At 36.8% G+C, this 15,749-nt stretch overlaps 1 protein-coding gene across 2 annotated transcripts in view; it reads left to right on the top strand.

Moving 5' to 3' along the window:
- The window catches only part of DPY19L3 (dpy-19 like C-mannosyltransferase 3), a 193,283-nt gene that overhangs the window by 121,939 nt on the left and 55,595 nt on the right, over positions 1–15,749 (top strand). For both annotated transcript variants that reach the window (XM_053701707.1, XM_053701698.1), the window contains exons 11-14: positions 506–579; positions 1,667–1,825; positions 1,983–2,105; positions 4,013–4,124. In XM_053701707.1, the coding sequence (XP_053557682.1) occupies positions 506–579; positions 1,667–1,825; positions 1,983–2,105; positions 4,013–4,124 (468 nt within the window). The remainder of the gene's footprint in view (positions 1–505; positions 580–1,666; positions 1,826–1,982; positions 2,106–4,012; positions 4,125–15,749) is intronic.

The raw sequence follows: 15,749 nt of genomic DNA, 5'->3' as shown, positions 1-15,749 counted from the left end.
AAGAACCAAATAAATAATAAATATATTGCATATACATAGTATATGTTTGTCCTACATATAATTGTACATCTACAGAAGTGTTGTTGTATATCACTCTCAGATTATGTAAACATTGTTAAACCTTAGCTATTCATATTTTATGTAATACTTTTATTTTGGGTAACTAATTCTTTCATTATACTTCCAATAGCAAAGATGCTTCAAGTTAAAGTCATGACTGTATTTCTGTGGCATATGCACCAGAGAGCTGAAGATGGTGTGTATTGCTTCTGTGAAGACATCTGTCATACACGCTACTGCTGACTTTCTGACAAGGTGTAGTGTCTGAATACTGGTGCACGGCCCTCACAGGATATGTGCGTATGCTGCAGAAAAAAACAGTAAAAACTTTTACTAGAAGCATTTTTGCTAATGGAAGTATATTGCAATAATATTTCTATTTCACATTGCAATTTTGACCTTTCTATCCCTTTTAAAGTGTATGTTTTTATCTTTGCTCCCATAGAAGCTGTTCAGACTACAATCAGATGAACATATTTTTAAATTCATACAAGCAAAACTAGGATTTGGAAAAACAAGGTAATAGTTTTTGAATTTCTATAGCCCAAATTCGGCACAATTAAGGGAGATGCCCAGTAGTTTTGCAAATTATTAATAAATTTGCAGTCTTAAATGCTTTTAAAACAGTTATTTTGTATATAGGTCTTATGAAGTTAGTTAAAAGGATATTTTTTTTGTATACAAATTATGCTTTGTCCCACATTCCATATGAGGTCAAAAAGCAAATTCAGTAATTTAGAATTTTTAAAATGTAACAAGTTGCGGGACATTAAAGTTAAAAAATAAACGTTCAATTTACTTTTTTTCAGTGCATTTTGACAGTTTTTCACAGGTAGACAGGGCTAGTTAATGTAGATAAAATTGAGCTCACTCCCGTGGAGTTATTTATGAGTCGACACTAATTGCCTTAAATAAAAATGTCTGTAAAAAGAACTAAAATAAGGGGGCAATCTGCAGAGGCTTAGATACAGGTAATCACAGAGGCAACAATTATATTAATAAAACCGTGTTGGTTATGCAAAACTGGGGACTGTGTAATAAATGGATTATCTTTTTAAACAATAAAAATTCTGAAGTAGACTGTCCCTTTAAATTTATTGGACAAGGCATGAAATCTTAAACAATGTTCCAATTTACTTATATGATCAATGTTGCTTAGTTATCTTGGTGTCCTTTGTAAAGAGTAATGTGTGGTGTCTAAAGCCAACTGGCAACAGTGTTTGCAACATTGTGTTTGTAGCAATGTTACTCATAGTTACAAACACTGCTGCTATAGACACATGCACACTCCTAAGCTTTTATCAACCCACCTAGGAAAGAGCAGAGCAAATTTGATAATAGAAGTAAAATGGAAAGCATTTAGTTGATTTGCAGCATTTGAAGGTTACAGAATTGGCTCTAGGGAGCATGGAACAAAGCACAATTTTTACACAAAAGCAAAATGTGTCCTTTTTAATGCTGATAAAACAAAATCATGTTACTGGCCTTTTAAAACGTGTGCTGTGTTTTTTTTAAACTAGTTTTATAGCTTGTTAGGAAGATCTAAAACTTCACTTATACAAGAGCAACTAATCAATATGAAATGTTATGCTTTTGCATCCATCAGGGATTTTGATGCCAGTCTGTACCTGTGCGAAGAAGCTTTCCGCCGCCTCCCTCTAGATACGTTTGACAGATTCGCTGATACTTTGCTACTTTATCCATATATCTTTGTTCTTTTCACCTTAATTATAGCTGCCACAGTTGCTGCCTTTAACAATCTCAGGTAACCAATTATTTTGTCATCCCATTATAAATAACTGTTTAACCCTTCGGTGCGAGTGTGGCTGCAGATTATACATTTCATAGTTGGCACAAATATAACCCTGTGCTATCACAATTTTTGGTGATGGTATTTTCTAATGATTTTCTCTTTGCTTTAGTTGGTCATCAAGCTCAAAGACTTCGGACAAAAAGGAAAAGAGAGCTTATTCCATGAAACCAGAAATTGCCTACAATTTAATGCACTCAATCCTGTTTGGATGTTTGGCCCTGAGTACAATGAGGTATTACCAAATACAATGTATTTTACATTTAGACATTTATTTAATTGCTGTCTTTTTGGGGGATTTTAGGGTCATGAAAATAAAAAAAATAAAAAAAGTCATATAGTTTCATTATTTATTTACAAATGTGTGATTTTTACAATTCTGAGAATTCTAAGGACACATTGGTGAATTCACAAGGCTAACACTGCTACTTATCTGTCACTAACTGGTCTTAGCAGGGCTGATGAGATATCGTACTGCAAAACAATGCAAGCTTTGCTAACAAATGACAGTGCAAGCTTTGTCTCCTCACGTAACAAGTCCACATTGGCTATAGAAAGACAGTTGTCACAAACAAATTGTTAATGTATTCAGATTTGGCTGTTACTTTATTAAGACTATAGAGAACTATTGTAATCACAAGGTTGTATTTTCTTTTAACACTAACTATATATTGTAATTCAATCATTTAATCCTGATCAATGCATGAGGCTGTATACTCATGGCTGCAATGTTTAATTTTTTGGGTAAATGAATTCTGTTAATCTATTCACGTCATGCTCTCCCTGAGGTTTCTGTAGATGACTTTGGGCATTTTTTTAATCTATAAGATATTACATATTCTTGGTTTTGTAGTTCTCAGAACTGTCTGCAGATATAGCCTGTTCTTCGCAGCAAAAAATGTATAAATAAACAAAGTTTTGAAATAGATCTTAAACAGCATAAAAAAAGATTTTATTTAGATAGAGCATACCATTTTTTACTTCTGTTATCACATTTGCTTTATTCTCTTGGTATCCTTTTTTGTAGGAGCAGCAATGCACTACTTGGAGCTAGCTGAACACACTGGGTAAACCAATGACACAAGGTATATATGGACAGCCACCAATCAGCAGCTAGCTGCCAGTAGTGTATTGCTGCTCCTGAGCCTACCTAGGATTTCTTTTCAACAAAGGATATCAAGAGAATGAAGCAAATTTAGATAAGAGCAGTGCATTGAAAAATTGTTTTAAATATTGTATGAATCATGAAAGTTTAATTTTGTCTTTACTGCCCCTTTAACTCCTTGCACCATATGGACAGCGTATTGTGTTGACGTAGTCTCTATGTTGAGCACAGAGGTGCATGTTGCTGTCCCCACTGTCGGCTTAGACAGCGGGAGCCATAACCAGGGGGCAGAAAGCCTTCAGTGCTGGTCGTGCTCCCTTACCATATGAAGCTATATCACCCAACGCTACAGAGGGACACACTGTCTGTACCTTAAGTGACACTTATAAACCTTTGGTTATTAAATACACAAATACTATTTCCTAAAAATGTCCAGTGGCACAGGGCCAGATTCAGTTAAGATTTTAGGATACCCTCTATCTGCTGCTCTCCCTACCAGATGTCCCCAAAGCACACATTTTTAGCTCTGCTTTTTCCTAGGGCCACAAAAACTATGGCACAAATTATTTGTTCTGCCCTTTCTCAGGGGCTGCAGATACTAGTAGAGGGTCACATGGGGCTCATGGCTGCCAGTCAGCCATCCCTGGTTTAGGAGGTACTTTTTAATTCTTAAAACCTAAAATAGATTATTTGAAAATGTATTTTATTGAAAATGAAATGTTCTTGTCATGAATAAAGATCTGAGGGTCATCTTTATTAGCCAATGAGCAGTCTGTCTCAATGTAGGTGTTGGCACAAACTTGCATTTCCTGTTAGTTTCAATATATGTTGCCAATAAAAAAATAAAATAAATCAAAGCTACTGGTGTAGATTGTCTAATCAAACATACAATACGTTTTATTTCCTATACAACTAGAATTACAAGAGTATATCATTGTTATCAATTACAGATAACATTATTAGAGATAACACATGTGTCAAAATTGTATTATTACTAAGAAAGACCTGATCAGGTTATGTGTGTACTGAAATTACAGAATGAAGTATCTGTGGACATCACACATGTGTGTCATGGCTTCGTTTGGACTGTTTAGTATGGAAGTATGGGGAACCCTTTTGAAAACTTTGCGTCTGTACACACCACAGAGGGTAAGAACTTTTATATTCTATATGTGGATATTTCTGTTTGTCACTGCACAATGTTCCATTAAAGGGACATGAAACTCAAAATTTTTCTTTCATGATTCAGATAGAGAATACAATTTTAAACAACTTTCAAATTTACTTCTATTATTTAGTTTGCTGCCTTTTCTTGTTATCCTTTGCTGAAAGGTTTATCTAGGTAAGCTCAGGAGCAGCAAAGGACCTCGGTTCTAGCTTCTGATTGGTTGCTGCAAATATATAGCGATTGTCATTGGCTCACCCATGTGTTCCGAAAACTGTAGTGCATTGCTGCTCCTTCAACAAATGATACCAAGAGAATGAAGGAAATTTGATAATAGAAGTAAACTGGAAAGTTGTTTAAAATTGTATGTTTTACCTAAATCATGAATGAAAATGTTTGGGTTTCATGTCCCTTTAAAAACATTAATACATATTTCCTACTTGTATTTACTGTATTTATAATTATAATTTCCTTCCTTGGAGAAATCATTTTATAATACATAAAATCCAATGATTTTGGCTTTATATGCTGTATATATTAGATAAACTGTACAATAGCATCTATTAACAGAGCTCAGGTTGTGATAAAGAGTAAAACAAGGCCATTAAAATACTTTGATACAGTGTTTTAGCATGGAAGAGTGAAAAAACAAGATCTTTTCAACATGCCTATACCCAAGAATCTCTTAGCATGTTTAAAATAGAAATGTTCTCACAATTAAAACTATTATTACTTTAGGTTGTATTTATTTATGTATTTTTAAATTTGAATACACTCTTGGTAGTAATTGTAAGAATTCAGCATTTAACGGTGGCAGAGCTATCAGACTGGCACTACTTGTTTTCAGTAGGTTATCACTGTCTGTGTGTCTGTCTATATATACAAATGCAGCACTTCACTGCCAATCTTGAGATTAACACGGCCTGTGACTTTTTTTTTTTAAATATCTTTATATTGAGAGAATACATGTAAGTACATAAAATCATCACAGCATCACTATGTTCATTCCAATGTATTCAGATATTATAACATTTTGTTTAGTGACTAGTACCAAAAGCATGAGACAATACTGTTCAATCAAGATTTCTAATAAAAATTCTATTGCTCATCACACAGCTTGTCCCAATCTTAAACATGTAACTCTCTCATATTTTTCCTTTCTTTTAACGGGGGATAGGGTCGTTTCCCCTCACTTCCCAGTCAAACCTATAAACTACTACCACTACTATTAAACTACACAAAAGTGTCCCTATTCTATTCAGTATCAAGCCTCGGGGATCCAGGAGAAAAAAAATAATAATTAGGATCAAATGTGCATTCTCCCCTCATTGCTCCCTTCCCTCACTGGCAAACGCAATATTCTCCCATTCCCCCCGTAAAGAGTCTTCTAAGTATATGTTGGTGTGTCTAAATGGCAAAAGTACCTGCCTCTGAACCTCCAGTTCAAAAGTTAAAATTAATCTACGCAATTTTCGCAGAAACAAGGTCAATCTTCTACAGACATCTACTCTAACATCAATCTGTTCTATAAATAATTGCGATCTCAGCATATTACGGAAGGAGGCCACCGTAGGAGCTGTATTGTCAGTCCAGTGCTTAAGTATGCATTTCCTCGCTAAGGGTCAGTTCTGAGTCATGTTGTCTGAGTTTTTTGTCCCAAATAAGGAACAATACATCGTTAGGACCAAGGGTAATCGGGATATTCATCTTTTTATTAATCCAGAATTGTAGTTTACTCCAGAACTTCCTTATCATTGGGCAATCCCATATACAATGTAACAGGCCAGGGGCCTCTGCGGAGCATTTGGAGCATTTATTAGGCCAGTCAGGGATCCATTTAGCCAGCCTGTTGGGAATCATGTAAGCTTTATGTAAAAATTTAGTTTGAGTTTCTCTCAGGTTGGCAGAAAGAGTGGTTTGTTTAACCTTTTCGATACCCTCCTGGGCCTCGTCCCACGTAACATCCCTGATTCCCTCCCGTGCCCATCCGCCAAAAAGACAGGTTGTATCTGTAGCAGTCAAGTCTGTAAGAAGATTTGATATATTTCAGATAGGGAGAATCTACCCATTTTAAAGAGAGATTTAGTGAGTCGAAAGGGAGACCCTTCCCAGAAATCTGGGTTATCTCTAATCAATGTGTCTATATAATGGCGGGTCTGTAGATAGGCATAAAAGGTCTGTGACTTTTTAACGAAATCTCTACAGCCAACATATTTTTCAGAGAACATAACTAATGTTTCTTGGAATTATTTAGATGCTTTATAATTTCTTAAAGCTCATAAATATTACAATAGGATAACATCTAAGGCTTGAATATGTAATCACACATGACCTGTAAGTTATTTTCTACATAGTCAATGAAAGGTTAGCCATAATTATCTGATAAACAAAGCCTTGCTCATTATAAAAAAGGACACTCATTGCCTTTTGAAATATAAGGTAAATGCACTAAAAAAAGTGAGTTGCAGCAATTAAAAAATGGGATTTGATGAGTGTTTAAATATTTTCATAATTATTAAACATATGCTTCATAAACTGATTATGTTTTTGTGTGATTTACCATTGCAAGCGTTGGAACAGTTTTGAGAGCTAATTTTCATTGGGTGTTCAGGAGATGGGAAATATTTGACAAGGAAGGAGAAAATCCTAAAAGGGATATAATGCACACTACCTATTTAGATATCTCTGTAACAAAGAATACCATGACAACAAAGTAAATTGCATGTTTTGAATCACAACAACAATTTTGAGTTTCATGTCCATTTAATACTCTCAGCCAGATTACGAGTTTTGCGTGGAGTATAACGCTGCTTTTTCCCTAACGCCGCTATTACAAATCTTGTAGGTATAGCTGTACCGCACATTTTTTTGGCCGTCAGTCAACGTCAGTACTGCACTTTTAAAAAAAGTCCTTTTTTAATGGGACTTCCATAGCGCCGGTATTACGAGTTTTGCCAAAAAGTGAGTGGTACAGCCTATACCGACAAAATTCGTACCGCCATCTAAAGTCAGTAGTTATGAGTTTTACGTTACAAAGCTGTAGCATAAAACTCATAACTAAAGTGTTACAAAGTACACTAACACCCATAAACTACCTATTAACCCCTAAACCGAGGCCCTCCCGCATCGCAAACACTAAAATAAAATTATTAACCCCTATTCTGCCGCTCTCCGACATTGTCGCCACTATAATAAAATTATTAACCCCTAAACCACCGCCCTCCCGCATCAAAACACTATTTAAATATAATTAACCCCTAATCTGCCGTCTAACCACTCCGCCGCTATAATAAACCTATTAACCCCTAAACCTAACCCTAACACCCCCTAACTTAAATATAATTAAAATAAATCTAAATAAAACCTACTATTAATAACTAAATAATTCCTATTTAAAACTAAATAGTTACATTGTATCTATCTTAGGTTTTATTTTTATTTCACAGCTAAGTTTGTATTTATTTTAACTAGGTAGACTAGTTAGTAAATAGTTATTAACTATTTACTAGCTACCTAGTTAAGATAAATACAAATTTACCTGTAAAATAAAACCTAACCTGCCTTTTACTAACGCCTAAAATACAATTATCTAAAGTACAAAAAAAATAAACACTAAATTACACAAAATAAAAAAAGAAATTTTCAAAAATAAAAACGAATTAGTCTTAATCTAATAGCCCTATTAAAATAAAAAATAGCCCCCCCAAAATAAAAAACCCCTAGCCTACACTAAACTACAAATGGCCCTTAAAATGGCCTTTTGCAGGGCATTGCCCCAAAGAAATCCGCTCTTTTACCTGTAAAAATACAAACAACCCACCAACAGTAAAACCCACCACCCACACAACCAAACCCCCCAAATAAAATCCTATCTAAATAAACCTAAGCTCCCCATTGCCCTGGAAAGGGCATTTATCTCTTTTACATTGCCCAAAACCCTAAGCTAAAAATAAAATCCACCCAATAAACCCTTAAAAAAAAACTAGCACTAACCCCAGATGAATGAAGAATGAAGCTTCCCTTTAAATGATGTAATCCAAGATAGCGTCCCTTACATTCCGATTGGCTGATAGAATTCTATCACACAAGAGTTGACCAAATGTCCAAAAACAAATATGGCAAAAAATATATATGCAAAAGACATCATTGAGGAGCAATATGCGGTGTGTTAAAGTATTTGCCCCCAATTATTAACAGAGTGTAATCATGCATGGAGCGTCACATCCTATATTATAGCCATGCCAAAATAAAAAACACACAGTAAATATAGTTGAGGGCTAACAATATTGAGGGAAAGCATAATACGCAATTGCATCCTATAATATCATAGCTAATAGTAAAGCAGCGAGGAACAAGCAGCCTAACATAAGAAAAGTGCAATTAAACAAACCTGCTGTGGGTAAGCTGCACTGGGGGGCCCTCATCGCTAGTAAAAGACCGGGAATGTGAGTCTGTTGCGCTCAGGTTTGAATCACCTCACATTCCCGGTCTTTTAGTAGCGATGAGGGCCCCCCAGGGCAGCTTACCCACAGCAGGTTTGTTTAATTGCACTTTTCTTATGTTAGGCTGCTTGTTCCTCACTGCTTTACTATTAGCTATGATATTATAGGATGCGATTGTGTATTATGCTTTCCCTCAACTATATTTACTGTGTGTTTTTTATTTTGGCATGGCTATAATATAGGATGTGACGCTCCATGCATGATTACACTCTGTTAATAATTGGGGCATCTACTTTAACACACCGCATATTGCTCCTCAATGATGTCTTTTGCATATATATTTTTTGCCATATTTGTTTTTGTACATTTGATCAACTCTTGTGGTAATATTTACCTATGTGCTTAACTTATTTTACCTATGTGCTTAACTTATTTTACCCATGTGTTTTAACTGTGTATGCTTTGTTTCTGTCTATCTATAACCAAATATCCTGCTGTTCACATTGTAATTTTAATTGGGCCACTCTCATTCGTTGCTGGAGGGGTAACATCACCAGGTGGGTGGCACCCTATTCTGGAGAGCGAGTAATTGGATGGCCTACCTTACATAAGGGTGTCCGGTGTGGGTTTATTCACATTGTATTTTTGTATGTCTGAGGAAGGGGCTAATCCCCCGAAAACGTTCACATATTTGGAATAAATTTCTGAAAAGTCCTGACGAGTGCACTCTCTCTTTTGTTTCTATTTGCCTATCTGTTGCACCCTGGGCACTTGTGACTTGATTTCTGGAGTGCTTGTCTACTTTAACCTTATATATATATATGTATGTATATATATATATTTTACATATGTATTTACAGACAAATATACACGTATAAACTCATAAATACATATGTATACGCATATATATAAGTTCACTGGAGCCCTTTGCAGTTTTATAGCTGAAAACATAAAATATATTTATGCAATATTCATATTTAATAGTGTTATACTGTGTTTGTACTGTAAACATTTCACATTCCAATATTTTAGCTTCCAGTGTTCTTCACATAGGGAAATATGTTCTAAGTATTTATTAATAGATATTCCTATATAGATAATATATATATATATATATGCGTGTGTATATATATTTTACCCAAAATTTATATATATATATATATATATATATATATATACGCATTTATGAATAAATAGAACAAATTATTTTATATGAAGAACATTGTAATGTGAAATATTTCATGTCACATAAATGTTAAGAATAAACAGTTGACTCTTCCACTACATAATTGTTCTATCAATCTATTTATCTTAAAATCATTTGATAAAATTTAAATACACAATGCAATTTTATGGGTCCCCTATAAAAAAAATAATAATAATGAAATGTTTGAAAAATTCAACTTATACAGGGGTATCTTTTGTTGTTTAAATTGTAAGTTTCTATTTATGAATATTTTCAGGGAACATTATTGAACTGTTAATTTCTGCTGGCATGTAATTTTATAATCCTATCACTAGATGGCAGGCTGCAAGACACAAATTCCACCATTAGAATCTGTCTGAAATGTTCTCATAGCTAATATGAACATTCAAAATGGGTTAACAAAACAATGAGAATCCTTTTAAAACACAATAAAATAAAGTCCAAAATACAAAAAGAAAATGTGTTAAGTGCACAAAAATAGAGTATGCGTCCTGGAATCTTCCTTGTAGGTGTCCTTAAAAAAAGGAAACAAAATATAGTGACTTCACTATACTTTGTTTCCTTTTTTTAAAGACACCTACACTGAAGATTCCAGGACGCATATCCTATTTTTGTGCACTTAACACATTTTCTTTTTGTAATATGCATATTCAGTATAAGAACATTTCAGAAATAATTTTAGGAAGAACTATTTGGAGGCTGAAGACATCTTCAGCTCAGTAGAAGTCTTATAATAACACTGGGGGCAACTGGGTATGATATGCATCATACATGGTGATGTGAAGAAAAAGTGTTAGAGGTTTCATTTATTCCACAAAAGTCATATCAGACTCACAATAAACATATTTTTTGTTATAGGTCATTACAGCAGAAACATTCTTACAGTGAATTTCTAATTATAATTTTATTTAGATTATAGTCATTGTCCTATTGAAGTAAAACTGAGCTTGCAGTAAACTTAAAGGGACATGGTACTCTAGAATCACCCCTTCCCAATGGTCTATTCTACCTGCTGGAGTGTATTTAATTATTTACAAACAGCTACCTTACCTTTATTTGCTAATTGGACTTGCCTGTTGTATCCCCACCTACCTGAAAATATAAAAGTAGCAGACATTTTCTCTGTAGATAAGCTATGTAAATATGAGCCAACAGCTTTGCTTAATCTTCCAGTGGGTGAAGTAAGAGGGAGAGGGAGAATTTGTTTGTGAAATAGCTGCTTGTGTTTATTCAACCCCCAGCCATAATTACCACCTAACATAAATACTTGCAAACTCAGCCCATTATTATGGGCATGTCCTATGTGATGGTTTTAATGAGAGAAAAATACAGAAATTTATATCAAGGAACAATTTACTATACATTTAATACTCCACAGTAAGTGTGTTTAGTACAAAAGCTTTGCAATACACTTTAAGTATTTATTTTGCCCCCCCTTTTCTGTAATTTAACTGTAATGTAATGGGTAACTTCATAGATTTTAAAGCTTGGTTTTTGTATTCATTTTACTATTATATCCGTCTCTCATTGTCCTTAGCAGAAGATATTAGATAAGGGAAATCTAGGTTTCAGCATGGTGGTGCTTTTTCTTTAATCAAACAAACTTATTTCTTTAATATGCAAACTATTATTATTTTAAAAAAACTTTAGTTTGCTAGTTTTCGATTTTAGTAATGCACAAGAGAGAACTTTTTAATGTAAAACAGCAGTTGCCATGGCAACATGGTAAGATCTGTCCTTGAAAACACCCATAATACTTAATTTCATTTTTAGAGCATATTAGTGAGATTCCAAGACCTTCTGATCTTGCACAAAAGTTCTAGTCACAGTAGCAACTTACATGAAAGTTCAATACGAGGTGGCGATTCCACCTCTAGAGGTGCGCTATATGTCACACAGTCCGGGTCCTGAACGGTTAACTGAAACGGAAGATGATGCAGGCTGCTCTCCCAAATTTACAACGATGACAGAAACTTCCTAGAATGGAAACAAAGAGGCGCCAATCGGGTGATAACGTTTGGACAAACAGGCGTGACAGCACACGGCAAAAGAACTACTCACAAGCGGAGCGGCACTACAGGTGCCAGACACAGCAGACCGGGACCTATTCGTCGCCCGGCAGACAAACACTCAGCTCGATACTCCGGGCAGTCACGAGGGATCCTTCCACCAATCCAAAGAGGGATTGACTCCACACCTTCGTCCGGGAACCAAACGACCAATCAGCGGTCAGCGGTTCGGTTCCGGACGAAGGTGTGGAGTCAATCCCTCTTTGGATTGGTGGAAGGATCCCTCGTGACTGCCCGGAGTATCGAGCTGAGTGTTTGTCTGCCGGGCGACGAATAGGTCCCGGTCTGCTGTGTCTGGCACCTGTAGTGCCGCTCCGCTTGTGAGTAGTTCTTTTGCCGTGTGCTGTGTGCTGTCACGCCTGTTTGTCCAAACGTTATCACCCGATTGGCGCCTCTTTGTTTCCATTCTAGGAAGTTTCTAACTTACATGAAACATGTATCTCAGGTTGAATAGCCTATAGCTAAAACACTTCACACATATCTGTACTTGGATGGGGGATTTCAAAGGTCAGTATAATCAGTTAGAGCATGTAATTCTAAGACTATAACTCCACTCTACGGTATGTTTAAAGGGACATTGTACTCTAGATTTTTCTTTGCAAAAATGTTTTGTAGATTCATTTTATATAGCCCATCTGGAGGTGTTTTTGTAACAGTTTATAGTTATGCTTATTTTTTTAATAACATTGTTCTGATTTTCAGACTCCTAACCAAGCCCCAACATTTTAGATGTGTACTGATGTCTACAGACTCCTGCTTGCTTCTGTTTGTGTAATGGGACTTTTCATATGCTGGGGATGGGGGAGAAGTCTACTTTTCCTGCTTTCTCAGCCCATTTCAGTGGGTATCCCAGCCTAACCTCATCAACAGTACTAAATTGGGAGCCTCTAAGTATGTTTTTCTTTCCAATGGCATGGAGAGTCCACAAATCCATTCCAATTACTAGTGGGAATTCAACTCCTGGCCACCAGCAGGAGGCAAAGAACACCCCAGCAGAGGTATTAAGTATCACTCCTACTTCCCATAATCCCCAGTCATTCTTTGCCTTGTACATCGGGAGGATGTGTGAAGATGATGTCTGAAGATATTTAATCCTTTAATGGGTACTTTTCCCTGCAAGCAAGGATTGGGGCGTCGATGTAATCCTCTTTAGTAAGAGTTATGGTGGCTTTTAGCAGTTAGAAGACGGCGAGGTAGTCCTTGCTTACCTTCTAACATTTATGCTACACCTTGATAGAAAACGAGGGTTGGTTACTCTGTTTTTCTTTTCCTACAGGTCCCTGTCAGAGGTCGGCTGAATCTGTCATACCTATGGAACTGTTCCTGCCCTGCAGCTGGATCCACAGCCCTGCCTTCTAGGTTTGAAGGACAGCACTTTAGGGGTTAATTCCTCAGTAGATTTGGATTGGGACATAATAATCCCTTTATGTAGGGATTTATTTTAAGGGCAGCACTGCAGGCACCGTAGCTGTTAGGAGAATAAGGGGTTACTGTTATTTCCCCTTAAGTTAAGGCTGGCTTATGAGAAAGGCTTATTGTGAGACTGAACAGGGCTCTAAAGAGCTCAAAATCAATTTATTAGCCCTGTTATGGTGTTTAACTGTAACTTTATAGTGAAACCGTATTTTATTAATTTTACAAGCGCAGGATGAGGGTTGAAAGTAACTTGCGTGGTTTTTTGTATTTGTGGCGCAGTTAGTTTTCCTTAAGTGCCAAGCATGTGTTACACTCCGCTCTTCCGCTTCAGTCTTCTAATGCCGGCTTGGAAAGCGGAGTTGCGTCTAAGCTGTTTGTTATCGGAGAGTGTGTCTGACGATAGCGATTGTCTTTGGGCACTATTATCAGAGTTATTTTACTAGTGGGACCTCCTGGTCACCGTTGCTGTCAGTCTCCTCAGCAAGGCTAAGGATATAGCGGTGCTAAGTTTTGCTCCCTCTTAGTAGCGTTGACAAATTTATATAATCTTCTACACTTCTTTGCAGTAGTTTATATTCTGCGTTAGTCTTCTGGTAATTGCCTTTATCCGGTATTTCAGAGACCCCAGTTCTATCCCTAATAGGATTTTAAGGGCATATTATTTTGAAGCAACACAACATTTTAACTTGCTGATTGTGTGGGAAGCTTTATTTTCAATATGGACACTGATACAAATTTAAATGTAACTTTTGTGTTTGTATTGCTTGAAGGCTCAGAATATTGATTAAATAATAAATGTTTTTGTCTAGGGATAAAGATACCCCTTCTGAGCCATATGTCTCACAGGATAATGTTGTCCGTTACCAGGAGATTTTGCTGCGCTAATAACTTCTGCAGTTTCTGCAGCCTTATCAGTCTTCCCTATTGCTAGTAAGAGAGAGAGGAAATCTAAGAACATATCTCATACAAAGAGTTCTGACTTCGCTAAGTCTGCGTTAGTCTCTCCCAGTTATCTGAAGAAGATCATTCCTCAGTGGCTTCTGAGGGTGAGATCTCTGACTCTGAGACTGCGGTGGCTAGTACAGCAGATCCAGAAGAGGTTAATTTTATATTTAAGCTGGAGCACCTCCAGTTGCTCTTGAAAGAGGTCCTAGCTACCATGGAGGACTCCAACTTTACTGTTGCTGAGACTCCTAAAAAGTTTAATAAGCTTAACAGGTAGTTTTTTATGTCGAACCTTCATCTGTAGAGGTATTTCCAGTTCCAGATCGTATGTTGGATATTATAGCTCAGGAATGGGAGAAGCCAGGGATTCCCTTTTCCCCCCTCTCCTGTTTTCAAGAAAATGTTTCCTGTTGCTGATTCTGTTAGTGACTTGTGGCGCACCGTACCTAAGGTAGAGTGGGCTATATCTACTCTAGCCAAAAGAACTTCTATCCCTCTTGAGGATAGCTCTTCTTTCAAGGACCCTATGGATATAAAGCGGAAGCTTACTTAAGAAAGATGTACATTCATCTGAGTTTACAATGGCAACCAGTGGCAAGTATTGCTACGGTTGCGGGTGCATCATCTTATTGGTGCGACTCCATCATCTTATTGGTGCGACTCCTTGACTGACCTAATTTCAGAGGAGACTACTATAGAGGAGATCCAAGATAGGCACTAATATTTTTATTTGTGATGCCAGCATGCAAGTTGTTAGGCTGGGAGCCAAAATTTCGAGCCTTAAAGTTCTAGCTCCCAGAGCTCTGTGGCTAAAATTTTGGTCTGTGGATGTAACATCCAAATCAAAACTTCTGTCTTTACCCTTTAAGGGCAAGACTTTATTTGGTTCTGGTCTGGCCGAGGTCATTTCCGAAATTACTGGTGGAAAGGGATATTTCCTACCTCAAGACAAGAAGGCTAGAGCTAAGGGTCGCCAGAATTCTAATTTTTGTTCCTTTCGTAACTTCAAGGGACAAGTGTCTTCTTCCAAGCCGGAGAAATCCCGGACTTCATAGAGGTCCAGTCAACCTTGGAATAAGGGGAAGCAATCCAAGAAACCTTCCTCTGAGTCTAAATCAGCATGAAGAGGCTGCCCCCGATCCAGTCTTGCATTAAGTAGGGGGCAGACTTGGATTAGCAATGTCCCATATCCTTGGGCTGTAGAAGTAGTATCCCAGGGATACAGGATAGGGTTCAAGTCTTGTCCCCCAAGGGGCAGATTTATCCTGTCAAGGTTATCTGCAAACCAGGTGAAAAGAGAGGCCTTCTTAAACTGCGTAAAGGACCTATCTTCTCTGGGAGTGATTGTCCCAGTTCCTGTAGTGGAACAGGGTCAGGGATTCTATTCAAACCTTTTTGTAGTTCCCAAAAAGGAGGGACCTTGCCGACCCATATTGGACCTCAAGTGTCTCAATAAATTTCTCAAGGTTCCATCCTTCAAAATGGATACTATACGTTCTATTCTTCCCTTGGTTCAGGAGGGTCATTTTA

The sequence above is a fragment of the Bombina bombina genome, chromosome 1 (genome assembly GCF_027579735.1).
Source record: "Bombina bombina isolate aBomBom1 chromosome 1, aBomBom1.pri, whole genome shotgun sequence".
NCBI lineage: Eukaryota > Metazoa > Chordata > Amphibia > Anura > Bombinatoridae > Bombina > Bombina bombina.
The sequence above is the reverse complement of the archived record's forward strand: the minus strand, read 5'-3'. Positions and strand labels throughout refer to the sequence as shown.